Source organism: Polypterus senegalus, chromosome 1 (assembly GCF_016835505.1).
Source record: "Polypterus senegalus isolate Bchr_013 chromosome 1, ASM1683550v1, whole genome shotgun sequence".
Taxonomy (NCBI): Eukaryota; Metazoa; Chordata; class Cladistia; order Polypteriformes; family Polypteridae; genus Polypterus; species Polypterus senegalus.
In genome coordinates this window covers 138,343,517-138,362,730 of record NC_053154.1, presented here as the reverse complement: position 1 = coordinate 138,362,730, position 19,214 = coordinate 138,343,517, and the positions used below count along the sequence as shown (strand labels likewise).

The following is a 19,214-nucleotide window of genomic DNA, read 5'->3' as shown; positions in this document are numbered from 1 at the left end:
ATTTCACAGTACTTTTATTTATTTACGCATTTATTTATTTATTTCATTTTGTCCGAAATATTCCTCCATATATTTTAAGATAATCTGCAATACATTTTCAAATATCTCAAAATAACTGCCTGCACTTCAAGATGTCTTCAAATTAATTTTCAGATATCTTAAATTGAACTATCACGCATTTTAAGGTATCTTAAATGCATTTCAAGATATCTCAAAACCATTTCCTGTAAAATTGCCTATTCTTTCAATGGAATGTTCTGTTTATTATAAGAAAATGTATTTAAGATATCTTTAAATCAGCAGGAAGTGATTTTGAGATATCTGAAAATGGATGGGAAGCTGTTTTGAGATATCTGGAAAAATATTTCAGATATCTTAAATTGTATTGTAAATATCTGAAAATGCTTTTGAGAGACCTTGAAATAATTGTCTTTTTTTAAAGATATCTTAAAATTTATTTTAAATATCTTGAAATACAACTTGAGATATCTAGAAATATATTGTAAGATATCTGAAATGGAGCAGAGACCTATTTTAAGATATCATGAAATGTATTTTACATATCTAAAATGTATTTTAGATATCTGAGACAGCAGTGAATTTTAAGTTATCTTAAATGCATTTTAAGATATCTTAATTATATTTCGAGATATCCTACAATAACATCCGACTCATTTTAAGATATCTCAAATTCATTTTGAGATATCTGAAATGCATTTTCAGATGTATCAACATAACTTCCTGCACATTTTAAGATATATCTCAAATACATTTTCAGATATCTTAAAATAGACAGGAAGTCCCATCGAAAGAATAGGAAATTTTACAGGAAGTGATTTTCGAGATATCTCATAATGTATTTGTGATATCTCAAAATGCACAGGAACCTATTTCGAGATATCTCAAATTGCATTTAAGATATCTTAAAATGCATTTAAGATATCTCAAAATATACAGCATATCATTTCAAGATATCTTGACATCTATTTGAGATATCATAAAATGCTTTTTAGATATCTTAAAATAGATGCATTTTTAGATATCTGTAATTCAATTTGAGATATCTAAAATGGTATGGCAAGCTGAATTAACATTTAGAGATATTTCAAAATTGTTCATCATAGCATTCAGTTTTGTTTTAATTCTCTCCTTTCCTACTACCTCCAGGGGGTCTAAACTGCTTTCCATAACTGAGCCAGCCCATTTAATTAGCTTGTTGTTTCGGTGGACCTCTCTTAAAGTGATGTTGCCACCCCAGTACACCATAGCATAGAAAATTGTACTGGCCATCACAGAGCTGGAGAAGATGTGAATTATGTTGCTGCTTACATTAATGGAACACAGTCTCCTAAGTAAAAGAGTCACCTCTGATCTTTCATATATAGTTCTACTGTTTTATGAGACGAGTCTAACCTGTCACTGATGTTGAACCCCAAGTACATGTAGGAGTGGACCAACTCTGTATACATTCCCTAAATAGTGACCAGACAGACAGGTTTTCTGCTGCGAGAAAAGTCATTAACCAGTTTGTTGGTTTTTAACAGATGTTAAGTTGCAGACAATACTTTCTACACCAACAAAGAAAGTTCTCCACCTGATATTGACAGACATTAACATTTCAACTTTAATATTTATGTAATGCATTATAATATCAATTACTTATGAATTAGAACTGCTAAAAACATTTTCATAATTGATTAGTTGATTTACTACTTCGATTTATCAGATAAGTAGACTTTAAAAAGAAAAAGATTTTCACAATGTGAGCAATGCAAGGTTTATTCTTTATCTTATAAAATATTCTTCTTTCAAGAAACGCAGCAGGCGTAAGATGCAGAAATGACCTTTGCTGCATACCTGGTAGCAGACAGTGGTGCAGCTGCTTTTTTCCTCTCTTTTCAATCGTAGTGCTGACATTTGGGCTCTGGTTTTCATATAAAATACTTTCTTAAGTATAAGAACAGTGAGTTTCCTTAATCCCAGGAATTGATAATATAACAAAATACTGGTATTTTGTTTTTTTCTTTCTGCCGCTGCAGCAGAAAATGGAGGCTACCTGAAGCCTCTAACTATACCTTACAGGCACAAAGGTACAAAATCACCACTGAAGTTCAAGCTCATATTAATTACCGTATGTACACAGTACTATTTTTTTTTTTTTGCATTTTTTTCCACAGACTGGCGATCATATTATATGAACTATAGGCAGTCAAAACAACATGATTAATGCAACAGTAAACAAAAAAGAGTTTATTTGGAGTTTTTCTGTTGTGGTATTCCATTTCATCAGCCATTCTTCAGTTTTATTATAGCAGGTATGCAGCAGAAGTGTGACGGTGTGGAGCCTCTTGAACCTGCCACTGGTGATAACTTCCCTGAAGGATGAGCCAGCAGATGAGGACACAACACACAAACATAGCAAGAGTTAAGTGTAAAAGTGCCTAAGTGCTTTTATTAAAATACAACAAAACAACAATGTCCAAAACAGTGCAGTGCTCCAACAGTCAATAAATAAATAATTCCTAAATACGGGGTGAAGGTGAAGGTTAAAATGTGATAAATATCAATTAAAATCAGAGGTTAAAACCAGATACAGTCCATGAAAAAAATGAGCCCTAATGTTTCCTTCTCAAATCCTGCTGACAAGTTGCATGGAACCTTCAAATCCTGGCTCAGGTTCCCATTGCCCGGCCTGTGGTAATCCTGGGGCCCCACACTGAGTCATGTCATTTATTGCACAAAGATACAAAAATCCCAAACCTATAACATTTTTAAACAAATTACTAACTTCAGGTTCTGTCTGATATTGCACAAAAATATCAGAAAAAAATAATACAATTGTAAAATTCTATTGAGGAAACTTCAAGTTGTGTGACAGAAACCCCAGCCTGTCCATAGCATCTGGCTTCAGAGCAGACATGGTACGACATTTGCTCTGGTGATGAAAGCTCTCTCAGATGGGCTGCTTGAGGGAGGGATTTACAGGTACTTTTTCGCAATTTTCCTCAATTTGGGGAAATGTACTTCTTGTGTTTTCCAACCACTCAAGTAGATTTGCATCACTGTCCACCTCAGGTATCATCAAATAGTTCTTGCTCACTTTTTCAATGGCAGTGTGCATTGACTCACCTTCTTTGAATTCCTATGTTTTTTTTTAAATAGCTGTCAAAAGGCTTTTTTTTATTTTTCACCAAACCATGGTTGGTTCAGATGTATACATCGGTTTAAATATAACGGTTGGAATTTATGGGCTTGCACAACATCTCTGTTCTGCTTCATCATTGTTTTAACATTGTTGTCATTATTGTACATACTTTACACATGAGTTGGGTCCGGAATGGAGCAGGGTGAGGAGGCGGGGGTCTGTGCGAGTGTTTTGAATAACGAGAGCAAAAAGTGCTTTAAAATCGAGGACCCCCAACCAAAATGGCTTGCAAAGAAAAATGCACCTAATAGGCATATGCTTTTTAAGGGATATAAATAATATAGTTAGTTTGAACAAATTATGAGAGGTGTGGCTTAGATGATCCATGTCTTACAATTAAATTTAATGATGTTGTTTGCGAGGCTGTTTTATCCCCTTGTGCTGTTTGCATTCATTTTTAGGCAGCTATGCTAGCTTAACTTGTGGTGCTCTGGCCATGTACTCCTATGTACTCGCTTTGTGTATGTACAGTAGTCTACTGTTACTAGTGATAATGTTATTGACACTCTAAAGCAGATACCTCTGTCAGATGTAATTGTTGCCCCTCGTGTTTATGTTTTGATAGACAAAGTACAAAGTCACGTAATAAATCATTTCAGTCATTTTGGTCCTGTGTCTGTAGCTATCGATGAATTGACAGACAAAACAAATGTGATGCAACTGTGCTGTTTGATATCTTCAGGGCCCAGAATTCAGACTGCAACAAGACGGCTGGGTTAAAGGGTATGGTCAGTTTGAGAGTGCCTGAGAATCTGTCTCTTTTAAACTGTTTTTGAGCACTTCTTTTAAAGGGGATACCGGCAATATACCCTGCTTCTAGGTACTGACTGAAGGGATTGTATTTCATCATAAATTCACCCCAATGTAACAACAAATGGAGGGATTGTTTTGGCATGGGAGATTTCATCATAGTACTTAAAGAATGATATGACTAGCATTGACCTTATTTATCTTACTATGTGCGTGTTCTAAATTTATTCACTGGTATTTCTGTTTATTAACCAAAACATAAATACTGCATAAAATCAATACTAAAAAATAAACATTCAAACATTATAATTTCACTTCCATATACTGTAAACTGATGCGCCCCAAGGTTATTCATAAAAATGTAATTTGCAAAAACTTACATTTTTTTATTTGTTTCAGCTTTAAGATTAATCCACTGTTTCAGAATTCCTGTAAAACAAGCTTTTGTTGTGTTGTTTTCAAGCCACTGCACATAAGTGATAAGTCTTTGTTATTTCTTAGCCTATGTACTAAACCAGAATTTGCCATTGAATTGGACTGATCATATCAGCAGTGATTTCATTCCAGCATTCAATTTCCTCCTGCAGTAATCATATGTGTTCATCACATTTTAATTGTTATACCAATGAATATTTCTTTATATTGAAATCCTAAAAAAATAAACAAAAATTTAGTGTTTTCCTATTGTTTTATGCTGTTTAGCAGCCCTACTTACTAGGCTTCTTAACTGATAATGCCCTTCCTTTAGTTAAATTCATATCATCGGCGTTCTACCTTGTGCTTTAATTATGAACTGAACCACATGAATGTCCATCCAATGTGTATGTTTTGAAGAACTAACTAAACTTTTTTTTTTTCAATGAACATATGATGAGGCTCACTTTATCACTTTGTAAAACTGCCACTGGTACAGATAAGTTGGTTTCAAAATGGATGGAGAGTTGAGCAGACATGTGAAGCCTTGACCATTATATAAGGATGAATGTAAAGCCTCTATTTCTTTCCTGGGGCTGTGTATAACGTTACAGTAAGAACCACATGAATGTCCATCCAATGTGTATGTTTTGAAGGACTAACTAAACATTTTTTTTCAATGAACATATGATGAGGCTCACTTTTATCACTTTGTAAAACTGCCACTGGTACAGATATGTTGGTTTCAAAATGGATGGAGAGTTGAGCAGACATGTGAAGCCTTGGCCATTATATAAGGATGAATGTAAAGCCTCTATTCCTTTCCTGGGGCTGTGTATAACGTTACAGTAAGAACCACATGAATGTCCATCCAATGTGTATGTTTTGAAGGACTAACTAAACATTTTTTTTCAATGAACATATGATGAGGCTCACTTTTATCACTTTGTAAAACTGCCACTGGTACAGATATGTTGGTTTCAAAATGGATGGAGAGTTGAGCAGACATGTGAAGCCTTGACCATTATATAAGGATGAATGTAAAACCTCTATTCCTTTCCTGGGGCTGTGTATAATGTTATAGTAAGAACCTGGGATTTTGCTCTCATTTGTAAATCATTCATTCAAATACATGACACAAGTTAAAGTGATTACAGCTCACAGCTGATTGGCCTCAAGCAACATTGCACTCTCTCTAAGCAAACACAATGTATTTCATATCTAACTAATTCAGAGTAAGATAAATGTGACTTGAATTAAATATAAATTTTGACCAGTTTAGACATAATTTAATTGTTTTTAAGATGTTATAGAATACAAAGAGCTCTGTCTTTTCTGTGTGATCAGTAAAACTCATTTTTAAACTTTTTTTGCTAAAGTTGCTTAATATTAAACATATATAAATTTAACACTATAAACTGCTGAATATACATGTTATATGCATTTTCTCTTCTCTAATTATAATTATAACTTTGAGCTAAGGTAGTTATATCAGATAAGGAGAACAGATATTTCAAGTTAAGGTAGCAATACTCAGTCACTCACTATACTGTACAATGTACAAGTAACATTGTTGGCCCTGTGAAGCTATGTGGCAACAATGAAAGCTTGCCTTGCCTTTCAAACTTGCTTGATTTTTACAGATGCTTAAAGTTTACATAATTTTAATATACCTATAAAAAAATGTCATACAAAAGGATGTCTTGGAAGCTACAGAAAACTTGTACCCAAGCTGCATTTGGCCTGTGGGCTGCATTCCACTTTCATGGTGTTGCTTTGCTGTACCTCATAAAGTGTAAGTAATAGAAGTAGATTTCCAAAATTAAATTTTAGGGTTTATTTTTATGATAGCAGCTTGCGTTTCTGAGGGAGGTGTGGTGTTTTATTTATTTATTTGTTTGTTTATTAAAGTTCTGAATCTGAATCAAAGGATTCAGTGGCTGCAATACAAATTTAAGTATGTTGAAACAATGAAAGACTCAGTCCAGCTAAACTACTGATGAGAAAAGTTTTGAAAATTTTTTTTCAGTTACCTGCCAGTAACAGTTCATTTGCACAATCGTACTGTACCTTACTATGAAGACTGGCTGAGTTATTTTTGTTTTTGCCTTTGACAGCCCTTTCCTTCACTGTACTATACATCATCTGCTGGTATATTACAGTGTTTTGTACTCTTTATAGATTACACTAAATTGAATATTTTTCCTTTCTTTAAAGTTAGTCCTGCAGCTTAACTAAATACATAATCACCCTCACAATATCCTTTCCTTTCATCTATTTTAACTTGTCTTCATGTAGTGTGGCACTTTCATTTACTTCCCCTTACTTGCTTATGAGCATGAGCACATTGTACTTTATGAAAAAATGCTGAAGGGCACAATGTTTGTGGCTATTGAATTAAAAATGAAAAATACTTCATGTGCATTAATTAGTGTGATTACTTTTAAAGGCAATGTGATATAATACTTATTTTTTTGAAGTAAAAATACCTGTTACTTAAAAAAATAGATTTGTGTTACCTCGTTACTTTTTAAAAAGTAAGAATTTTCCATGCCTTATGACCTTTCCTGCATTTACTTGAAATAAGGCAGGTGCAAAGGGTGCTTGGCACACAGACCACAATTAAAAATTACTTTTTTATATTTTGAATATTTAAATTAATGGTACATTTTCTGAACATATGTTTTGGCTGTGTATTATATCAATAATATATATTATATTATATAATATTATAGCTTTGGCGCCAGACAACCCCCATTGAATGTGCTAGTCCACAAAGAGTCCTCTACCAACCTTCAAAAAATGTAAGAATCAGCTGTTTAATTCTGTTCTTTATGTGGTCAAACTACAAATTTAAATTATATGCAGCTCTCCTGTATGTTAAATTATTGTGAAATTGTAAAACAGCGTGCTGCTTTAAAGTGTCATCACAAAGGCACAGTCACTATGATTGGCTTATTTCATATAGTAGCCTCAATCTGCTGTTCTGCTTACTGACACCAAGTACCAATGGTTTATTGGTCCTTTAGATCACTTTTTTAGGTAGTTTGCTCTCTGTTGCTGCAGTAGTTGGAATTCTAATGCAACTTTGACAGGTTGGATGGAATGCGAGCTTATACCATGGGTGACTTATTACTCAGCAATATAAAAAAACAAAAAATACTAGCATGAGCCGACTCTGGGATGTTTAAGATTTGATAACAAATGCTGGCCGATGACACATGTAGTTTTTCATAGAAAAGGAAAAAAAAGTAATGCAAAGTAACAGACATTATTTGTAATGTGTTGCATTTTATAATAAGTAAATATATAACGTATTTAGCTATTTTTTTTATGAGTAACAAGTAAAAGAAATAAATTCCTTTTAAAAGTAATGTTCCCCAAAACTGTTCATAAATTAAATAATTTCAATTTTTATTATCCCTTCTTCATATTAAAATTATTGGATAAGGTTAATCTTCAATATTATAAAGTTTAAAAAGGTATATTGTTTTGAATATTGAAACAGATGTGTTTTCTTATTTTATATATAATTTTCATATTATTATCGAAAAGTAGAACATTACAGCAGCATACTACACTATCAATCAAATAATATAGCACAATAAATCATTAATTTCAAATAAATCCATAGAAAACAAAAGAGAATGAAAAATACAATGCATTAAAACAAAACAATATTCAACCTCCACCCAGGAGGTGTTTTCTTTACTAATTATGTTGTTCTATTTATGAGTCCAAAGCAGGTCTTGATGTGTTTATTGAAGTATGGCAGGATATAGTGCTTTTGCCATATGCATATTATTACTTCTTTGTGTGCTTGTGAGGTGTGACATTACACAACTGACTTGCAGGCAAACTTTTAAATTTAATGTTATTGTTAAATGTCTAATGGAGTGAGGGTTTAGATTCCTCTTGTGACTTTTTTTACCCAGATAAACCATTGAAGCATAACCCGAAAGGTATGACATTGTGTGGGTGTTTTATTTCCAGAGGTACCAACTCTAAATCTAAAAGAAAATAAGAATCAAGCACACGCTGCCTCAGCCACGGCAAAACGCTTCAGAGACTTTCCTGTATGGACCTCGCGGTTCAGAAACAGTTTCATCCCAAGAACTTTAAACACAGTCAATCAGTCCATCAAGTGCTCCTTGTAGAACTGTTTGTACTTATAAGTATAATCACCTCACTGTAAACTTGCACTGCAGTTATAATATTGCACAACCTGCGCCACTTTATAAAGCGCGTATTTACTGTACATATGATGAGATATCATTTTTAAGATGAAATGCAGCAAAATATGTTTATTATGTTATACAGATAAAACTTTAATTTCATTCAAATAATCTGTATTGGTAGTAATTAAACATGTGAGGACACGGTGCTGCAGCGCTAGAAAGTTCACGGATTGATCCTACCTCGTTCTGTATTCTTGCTGGGCTGGCACGACCCTAGATGGATAGATGGATAGAATAATTAAACATGTACTATGAAGATATTTCAATGTTCCTTAAAAGTTTTGAAGAATCGTTATTGTAAGCTTACAGATGGCTTAACATCTTAACAGAGCTGATTGTGTGGCAATTGGGTATTTGGAGAAAGAAAAGTAAGGACAGGAATTGAAGGTTAATACTTTTGAAAGAGACAGTACTGCTGCAATAATTTCATCAAAGGTCACACACATTCACTGCGCCACCGTGTTCCCATATTTAATAACATGCTTGCATTCCTATCATCATGAAAAAAATATCACATATACATCTCAGTATTGTAATTATTCAGAGAGCTGTAATATTACGAATTGAATGGATTCTGTGTCCTGTCAGAGGAAGGGAAAGCCGGTAAACACACAGTGATTCACACACATAGAGCACATAGAAGATCAAATACAAAACAAAGCATTTAATGTGCTACTTTAGTTACGATGGGATTTGAGAAACTAGTAAATTAAACGATTTTAAGATGAAGTTTAAAATGTTCTGCTTTAATGACAAAATAAATTACGTAATTAAAGTGGAAATTTCGAGATTAAAGTTGACATTTCGTGCTTTTTTCCCACTCTGTGCCTATTTTTTTTTCTCTGTACCCTAATAAGCTTACATATGACACTCAGACAGTGGGCTATGACTTGCTTTTTCAGGGCGACTTTGATTTATGACAAATCACTGTATGACTTTGTGAACTTGAGCTTTCAAATTTCTCCAACACTCTGTCACTCAATCAACTTCCTTTTGTTGATTTTACCACTGTTTAAACAAACAAATAGTATGTTTTTCCTTGTCTTCCACTATTTTCCCCCATGCTTTTCCCATTGTTTTTTCACAGAAGGCTGAGCTTAAGGGCTATTTATATTGATTTGCATATTCAAAGAGGTGTAATTCTGGGAGGAATTGGGGAGGAACAGCAGGCGCATGCATGAGCGTTACTTTTCACGCTGATCGGGATTTATGTAGAGGAAGAACATGGAAGTTTGCGTATGCACAGATTCTTGCATCCGGATTTTTGACTTAAATTCAAGTTTTTATTATATAATCTAACATTTTATTTTGCTTTTTTATTTGCTTCTCTGCATTGCAAAATGATAAAAATGATTTGTCAACATACACACCTGTCTCCCTTCTTGTATTTATAATTCATTTTCCTTTTATCCATGTGCAGTACTTGCACTTTTCTGCTTTAAACTGCATTTTCCACGAGTATTTAAATACCTGATGGTTGTTCAGGTCTTTTTGAATTCTTTTTGCTGCCTCCTTAGTGTTTGCCATCCCTCCAATTTTAGTGTCATCTGTGACTTTAACAAATGTACTCACCCAGAAAAGTGTGATTAATATAAATCAGAAAAATGTAATGGTCCAAGGACATGGTCCATGTGGAGAATTCTCCTCTTATCTGTACTCTTTGTCTCGTGCCAGGTAACAAATTAGAGATCCAGGTTACCTCTGATGCCTACAACTTGTTTCAGAATTATTCTTTGGTGTGGGATTGTATAAAATGCTTTTTGAAAGTGTAAAGAAAATGACATTGTATGCTTTGTTTTTGTCAATGATTCTGGTTGCCACTTCAAAAAAAACTAAAAGATTGGTTTGGCAAGACCTTCATAAACATGAGCTAGCGGCTGTTAGAATATTATTTTTGTTTTTACGTAATTTTCTAATTTATTTCTTATTGTAGTTTCCATAATTTTGCATTGCGCAGAAGAAAGACTAATTGGTCTGTAATTACTAGGATCCATTTTGTCTCCCTTCATGAAGATAGGATTTACATTTGTAACTTTCCAGTCCTCAGGTACTTCTCCTTTCTGAAATTACTGCTGAAATGTGCCTAATAGGGGTTAATAGATTACATCTTTAATTTATTTCAGTACAATTGGTAAGATCCCTTCAGGTTCAGAGGTTTTATTAGTCTTCTATAATCTTTATGTCAGTAATGGATTTTTAAGAAAGTAAGGGTTTTGGCATAGCTATTATTTGGATTCAGTAGTACTGTGGACAATTTCTCTTCTCTTTTTTTCAGTGTAGAAAGTGTGCATCTAATCTCTGATCTCACATACTATTCTACAGGGCAAAATAGAAGGAATAAGGTGGATGAAAGACATAAGGGTTTAGACTGGACCATCAGTATCCTGTAATGGCACACGATATGAAATACTGAAGAGATGTCATGACAGTTGCTTTGATGATCTCAGTCATAAGGATTGAAACAGCCAAGATGTCTACCAAAAGTTTATATGTAATAGTTCATCAAATATAAATGACTAATAGAGAAAACTATGATAATTTTTATGTGATAAAAAGATAATATTGTGTTGTTTTTACCTTAAACAGAAAATAATGTACAATATATTGAATTTTTAAGCAGATGCTGGTTTGTGTTTTGAATTGATCTAATTTAACTAAAAAATGTTGTCTCTTTTAAGACTGTTACATCAGTGGCAGCTATGAATATTTTGCTTCTTCAAATAACTTCAAACATAGATTTAAAGTAACCCTTAACCATTTAGGCCCAGTTTCCCGTTAAGGGCTTAAAATAAACCAGGACTAGGCTAATTCTACTTAAATTAATCCACACTAAACAACTGACTTTCTGAGATGTTGCTTAAGTTTGGATTAACTAGTTCTAGACTACAGAGTGTCAGATTAAGGTAATCAAGGACAAGTGAGATCATCTTTTGGAAACCCGATTAGATTAATGGCATGTACATGTGGCTAAGGAGAGGTTGCTATAAAATCCTGGTATGGAATACTTGTAATTCATTAGTCTTAAGGAGTGTGTGGAACAGGAGTCATTACACTTAACCAAAAAATGGATAAAGACAAAAGAAAACGCTCAAAAAACTTCAGTGAATTTGAGAAGACCCTTTTTTAACAAATTGTATCAAACTATCCTGTAATTGAAAACAAACAGCATGATTCAGGTACAGAAAACAAGAAGAAGAAAGCATGGATTTCCATATTGAATGAATTCAACTCAAATGAAAAAGTAACCAAACGGACACTCCAACAAGTTCAGGTATGATTTATTGTTGCCCCATTCTTACAAATCAGTAAATTATAAATGTTTTCATCAATGAAATGTAAAAAGAAAACAATATTATGTAGAACTCCAACTTCAGAGTGTATATTATCTTGTAAAAGTCCTGTGGAAAAACATAAAAATAAACCTGAAAAAAACAACTGCTGCTACGCGTCAAGAGCGTTTCAAGACAGGTGGGGGACTTCCAGTTCCACCAGACACAGAGGAGTTGGGGGACTTGTTGGCTGGGATTATTGAAAGTCAGCAACCCCTGGAAGGTATTCCAGATGATGACCATTTGGACAGTTCAGGTGAGGAATCTTTCAAAGACTCATTTGATAGGACATGTCTCATTTACAGTAACATGTGTTATCCCATCCAACATACAGTAATTAAATGCAAGTCATGTCTTGTAACAAAAATGACGTAATGACCTTTATTGTTGAAGTCAAATGTAATACTAGATTTTTCTTCCATACAAAAATGACCTGATCTTCACCCAGGACTTGGGGGGCGCAGGGAACAGTCAAGAGGCTCAAATGAATCCATCAGCAGCCAGCACCAACATGCAGCAGCATCCAGTCTCCTGCGGTAGCATTAGTCAGCATCCAGCAGTCTCTAATCCAGGCAGCAGGTCAAGAGGGAAAAGGATGACCATTCATGAGAAACTTGCCATAGAGTTCCATGAATGTAAATTAAAATATTTAAAAGAAGAACATGAAGTCAAAATGAAAATTCTTCATCTTGAGTTGTCTATTAAAGAGAGAGAGATGAAGCAGCAGCAGTGTCAATTGTCTTTGGAACCAAACCTCAGTTAAATAAAAAATTTCCTGAAATTTTTTACCTGTCTATGCCAATCATTTATGTATCATTCAAGGCACATTTATGAGAAGTGCTGCAAAGCAAAAGCATCTCTGTAAGCAAGTCCATTTCTGTCATTGGCTAGCTCAGGGATGGGGACATGTTGGTCATCATCATCTTCAATATCAGGGTCTGGGCAGCCGCACGTTTAAGAAAATTATGAAGCACTGCTGTTGCAATAATAACAATGCAGCACCTCCTAGGTTCAAACCGCAGTGTATTTCGGAGACACTGGAAACGATTCTTCCATACACCAAACATGCGCTCTATTAGCCCTCTGGTGAGAATGTGAGCTTGGTTATAGCGCTGTTGCTCTGGTATGACTGGATGGGGATAAGGGGTGAACAAGAAGTTTGTCTGCGCATACCCACTGTCACCAAGTAGAATTCCTGAGTGTTGTCTTGCTTCAAACAGAGTATATAAAGAGGAGTTGTGGAAAATCCTTGAGTCATGAGTTGAACCTTTCCAGCGTGCAACAATATTGGAGAACTGCATAGTGGGAGTGCACACTCCTTGTACATTTATTGAAAACCAGTTTTTACGATTTCTGAATTCCTCAGCATCTGCTGTAGAGGGACACTTGATGGGAATGTGGCAGCCATCGATACAACCAATGGCTCCAGGGAAGTTCCCATATTCATAGAAATCTACCTTGCAGGTGGCCTGTTCAGCAGCATTTGGGAACTTGATGAAATCCTTTTTCAGTTCACATATAGCACTGCAGACTTTGTGTACTATTTTGCACACTGTTGATTCACCTACACCACACAAATCCCCAGTTTCCCGATGGTAGGTTCCACATGCCAAAAACCTTAAGGTAATTAATATTTGTAAGGAAGGAGAAATAGGGGTGCCTCTGACTAAGTCACCTGTAAGCTTGGGCTGCAGCAAACCAATTATTTCTGTTGCATTTTCCTTTGACATACGGAAACGGTCAAGAAAATGTAAATCATCAAAATCATTTAGTGGGTTGCTCCTGTCTTTTAGCAACCTTCTTTCTGGTCTTGGTGGTGGTCTCTTACTGTCATTGAAATAGTCAAGGTAATCCATTTTTTGCTACTGTGGACGTGAGCCTTGAGGCAAGCAGTTTTTAATCTGAGGTTAAACCTGCTTCTGACCAGGTTTAATTTAAGACTTAATTTAAATCTGGATTAGGTCTAATTCTACTTCTAGAAATCCAATTGTTTAAGTCAAGACTAGTGCAAGTCTGAGACTATTGTAATCCATGTGTGAGAAAGCTACTTCAATAAATCCAGGTTTAAAATGACATTTAGTCTACGACTAGGCTTAATCCCCGTACGGGAAACCGGCCCTTAAAGTCTTACATTTATGTTTTGATATCTTTTCTTTAATATTCTACTTGTTTTGCCATAAGAATAAACTGAAATGAAGATTGAATCTTGCATCATGAATGAACAGACTGGTACAAACCAATCTTGCATGCTATGATCACAGTTGTGTCACTTCATGCCAGTGATCAAATAATCATGGATTTGGTTGCAAGGAAAATTTTCTCGCAGGGCTTTTTTTGTAAGAGGTGGTTGCTTTACTGAGGGTCTGCTTATGAACATTCTTTTCTTGTTGAGATCAAATGTGAATTTCTGGTTGAAACTATTTATTGTGTCACTGGTGTGTGCTATAAAGAAGGAAAAAAAGTTTCTTTTTCAGATCAGCAAATGTGGCTGGCTACTTTATGGTTTTTGACAGGGATCCTCTGATCAGGTTTTTTAGAGCTGATACCGATCACCTATTTCATGTTAGTTGATAGGCCGATACTGACTCAGAATATTTTTTTTTCTTAATTCATTTAAAAAACTTTTTACACTAATCTCCTGCATAACCAGACCAACAGAAGTTTTATGCCCTATATTAAAGTGTAATTTTATAATTAAAAGACTACAGGTGTTAACTTTTCATTTTTTATTAATAAAATTAAATTCTATAGGCTTATAGTCTTTTATGGTGATCAGTCACCATAAAATACTAAAATAAACAAAAAATCCTAAAATTTATACTTTAAGTAATAAAATATGTACAAAAATATTTATCCATAATACATCAATACATGGCATATAAGAAAGGTAAATCCAATAATATAGCAGGTAAAATTGCAATAATTATTCTTTTTATTATAAGAATTACATGCACTAAGCACCCTCCACTCCGCACTACTCATAAATAACAATACTCAATAATAAATCTAATAACTCACAATCCTCCACTCCCAGACGCGTTGCCCTCCTACCACCCAGCTCAGCTCGCTGTCTGGGAGCTCCTATAGTCCTTTTATACTCCCTGACCCGGAGGTGTTCCTACCCAACAGTCCACAATTCCTTATTCCTTCCGGGTCGAGGTAAATAGTCCTTATCTTCACCCCGGAAGCATGTTGTTTCTTCCTGTCACGGGATTATGACATACTTCTGGGTTATAGGGCATATACGAGTCCATGAGCCTCCCTACAGTGACTCCTTGTGGCCCCCAAGGTATCCAGCAGGGCTGGGTATAATACCTACAGAGTCCATGATGCCCTGCTGGAACTCGGGACACGTCTATGCTGTCAGGAGAGCTCCTCCTGGCGGCCTGGGGGTGAGGGCCGGAATATGAAGCCAGCCATCCACCACAATATATAGTAATCTCCAGCTCTATCGCGGTTCAGTTATCGCGCCCCCGCTGCATCGCAGATTTATTAATACTATTATTATCACTAGGGGGCTCCGTCCCCTGCTCGCTTCGCTCGCCCACCCCCTCATTTGGTTTACTGGATAAACAATTTAAAGAGATTGTTATTTTCATGGGGATTCTTACATATGCCTTATTTTCATTATTATTTTAAAACTTTTGTAAAAACAATATTTGTTCTTTATTTCCTGCTCCGGACGTGGTTAAATCTCTTTGAGAAGGGTGGGGTCTGAACACACGCTAAGCAATAGTGCTCGGATCTGGTTACAATCACGTTGCTCAAAACCCCACACCCCCCCCCCATACCCACCCCCGAGCGGCGCTACGGGGGGGAGGGGAAGTGGACTTTGTGCTGGCTCTGTGCTGCGGCTGCCAAGATGCTTTTTTCAGCTTGTTGCTCTGCATGTTAATCATTTAAAAACCTGTACAGTAGCTCTTATCCTGTCTCACTGCCTTGTCTTGTGTGAAGTTAAAATGTTTTATAATAGATGTTACTCATATCCTTAGCCCGACATCCACATATCATATGTGTTTACAAAGTGTGTTTTAATAAGTTTACATGTGTTTAAAGCGTGTGGGAGGGGTATTTTAAGGCTTAAACTATAAAAAAAATGTGGTCTTTCTATATCAAGGATTTTTACTTATCGTGGGTGGGTCTGGAACGTAACTTCCACGATAGGCGGGGGATTACTGTTTATATATATATATATATATATATATATATATATATATATATATATATATATATATATATATACATACAGGATGAGTCAAAATTACGTTAACACTAATGGTACTGCTATGTATATGCTTATACAGTGATCCCTCGCTATATCACTCTTTGACTTTCGCGGCTTCACTCTATCGCGATTTTTTTCTCATACACGCTTACGTCACTACGCATGCGCTTTCTGAGAACTTTTATCTAAGCCCTACGATGGCTCCTAAACGTGCTGCTTTTTCTAAGCCTTATGACAATAAAACTAAGCGCCGGAGGAAGATGCTTACTATCCAGGAGAAGGTGAAACTCTTGGATATGATTAAAGATGGCAATACCCTACAAAAGCCTCCTCACGCATATGAAAAGACAGCGCCAGCAACTGCCTATCAAGATGTTCTTCAGCCGCACACCCAGACACCCACTGCCATCTCCTAGTACTTCTTCACTGAAGACAACAACGCACCTGCTGAAGATATTGCACCACCTCTGGAAACTCTCCTACTGAGGTCGTGCCTTCATAGGTTAGTGGTTGTGTGCAATTAAATGTACATTACAATACTCTACTATATAAAGGTACGAAGTGACGCAATGTGAGCAGAGTTCTGGTGCTCTCATCGTACTCTTGCTTTTGTGCGCGATGCGCTGGAAAAATAGACAAAATTATGTCTCTGGAAATAATTAATGTTGGTGGAGTACAAATGCCTCACCGCATAGTAAATATCAGGGGAGATGGTGCTTGCTTATATAGTGCATGAAACTCCGTCTTTAGCGGTACAGATTCGGGCTGACATTGTACGGCTTTGGACAGGCACATGAGGGGAGAAAAAAAAACTTACGTTTTTGGGAGATGTTATGAATGGGCACTTTGATGTTCTATTTCCCTACATTTACATGCCTGATGTACACATGGAGCGCACAAAAATTGAGGATAAAAGTCGGTACGAAGCGACGCGATGTGAGCAGAGTTCTGGTGCTCTTATTGTTCCCTTGCTTTTGTGCGTGATGCGCTGGAAAAATAGACAAAATGATGTCTCTGGAAATAATTAATGTTGATGGAGTACAAATGCCTCACTGCGTAGTAAATATCAGGGGAGATGGTGCTTGCTTATTCTCATCTATAGCTTATTCAGTACATGAAACTCCGTCTTTAGCGGTACAGATTCGGGCTGACATTGTACGACTTTGGACAGGCACTTGAGGCGATAAAAAAAAAAACTTACGCTTTTGGGAGATGTTATGAATGGGCAATTTGATATTCTCATTACCTACACTTACATGCCTGATGTACACATGGAGCGCACAAAAATTGAGGATAAAAGTCGGTCGCCTTAAAAGGCGAGTGCGCCTAGTAGTATGATATTTGTAACGTCTAATATGTCTTATTTTCTTTTATTTTGTCTAATATATTGGGTAATACACATGTAATGGAGACTAAATGGTGTTATTTCATGTCTAGAGGGCTCTAATAATGTTAAAAAATGTATTTAGAAGGTCTTAAACAGGTTTTCTATACTCTTAACTGCGAAAATATTCGATTTATAAATAAAGAATCCTACTTCGCGAAAATTAATTTATCACGGTAGAGTCTGGAATGGATTAACCGTGATAAACGAGGGTTCACTGTATACAATTTTTGTGGACAATTTATGTGCCGCATATGGTACATGTGTTGAACATGATTGCAAACAGGTTGAGACATTCTTGTAAATCATCTTGCACACATGAAGTATACTTTCTGAGTAAATTGTTTCCGCCATTCAAATGTTAACATAATTTTGACTCACTATGTGTGTGTGTATACATATATATATGTGATGTTTGAGTCGATGTCCTGCACCCTAAAGATAAGGCTGACTCTAAAACCAGCTTTATTCAACTCGAAACAGGACCAGCAAAGTTATTTATTGTAGCGGGATCTACCATTCTACTAAACACAGACACAGGAAGCAGGCAGTGTCTGGGCCAGGTCAGTGGCCAAGTTATAATGTTCCTAGCATGACCCATCGGGCAACCAGCACTTTTCATGTGGCAGCAGTCAGCTTGTAGTTGTTCCCGTGCTGCTGCAAATCTACGGTTGCCTTGGCAATGGACAAACAACCCTGAATAAACATGGCAGTCGTGCTTCTGCATGTCATCCCATTAGGTATGACCTCAAAAGTGTTCAGAAGGCTTACTATATATATATATATATATATATATATATATATATATATATATATAGTATATAGCTCACAATATATATATCCAGCTCACAATATATATATTGTGAGCTGGAGGGCTGATCGCACCCAAAAAGATACAGACACCCCTGGGAAAACCACAACCCCTGAAACACTGACTACCCTCACATTGCTCCTTATCCTTGCGCTATAACGTGTAATACAAACCTTGCACGGTACTCCGCCCACTTAAAAGCCTTGTGCAGCGCCTGTCAGTTTTGGAATTGATTGTTTGCTTTTATCTCTCTTTCTCTCTCTCTGACATTCTTTGCTCCTAGCTAGACTGTCATCTCTGACTTGTCATGGAGCACGTTGAAGCTTTTGAAAAAAGAAACAAATGTTTGTTTGCAGTGTTTGAATAAAATTCCTGTTTACTACAACTACCTGTGTCTCTGTGCAAATCTGTGACCCAAGCGTGACAATCTATCTACAGTATATATATAATTCACTAAGGCAAGATGACCATGGAAAGCACGCCGGAAGGGGCGTGGATTCACTAAGCCGACGACAAGTGAGGCACCTATGGTGCACGCAGGAAGGAGCCACGCCCACCAACTCCAAGACCATTGGATACGATGACAACTCGCAGAGCCACGCCCACCAACTCAGACGTGACGACACAGAAAAAATGGCGTAATTTATATTCGTCTGTCATAGAGGCAACATGCAGCTCCGACCCACGCTGACTGTTCATAGAGGCATGTTTCTCGCGGAGGTGAATCGCCATATGCAGCGTGTAAAACGGTTTGCGAGGGGTATCCCATGGGATCCTTAAAACATTCCTTTACAACTGAGGTTAGAACACAATGAAGTAAGCAGTCTTTAAAAACGAAGTTTTCGGTAATGACGCACG

At 36.0% G+C, this 19,214-nt stretch overlaps 2 protein-coding genes across 5 annotated transcripts in view; one reads left to right on the top strand and one right to left on the bottom strand.

Moving 5' to 3' along the window:
- LOC120532652 (inactive N-acetylated-alpha-linked acidic dipeptidase-like protein 2) overlaps positions 1-19,214 on the top strand; it is a 2,009,486-nt gene that overhangs the window by 99,375 nt on the left and 1,890,897 nt on the right. The window lies entirely within an intron of this gene.
- On the bottom strand, positions 12,824-13,792 carry LOC120536449 (putative nuclease HARBI1). The gene has a single exon (XM_039764843.1). It carries the CDS (start codon positions 13,790-13,792, stop codon positions 12,824-12,826), a length of 969 nt encoding a protein of 322 aa, XP_039620777.1.

Excerpts from the sequence above, each read along its gene's own strand:
- LOC120536449 (XM_039764843.1), bottom strand. The coding sequence starts at position 13,792 with ATGGATTACCTTGACTATTTCAATGACAGTAAGAGACCACCACCAAGA.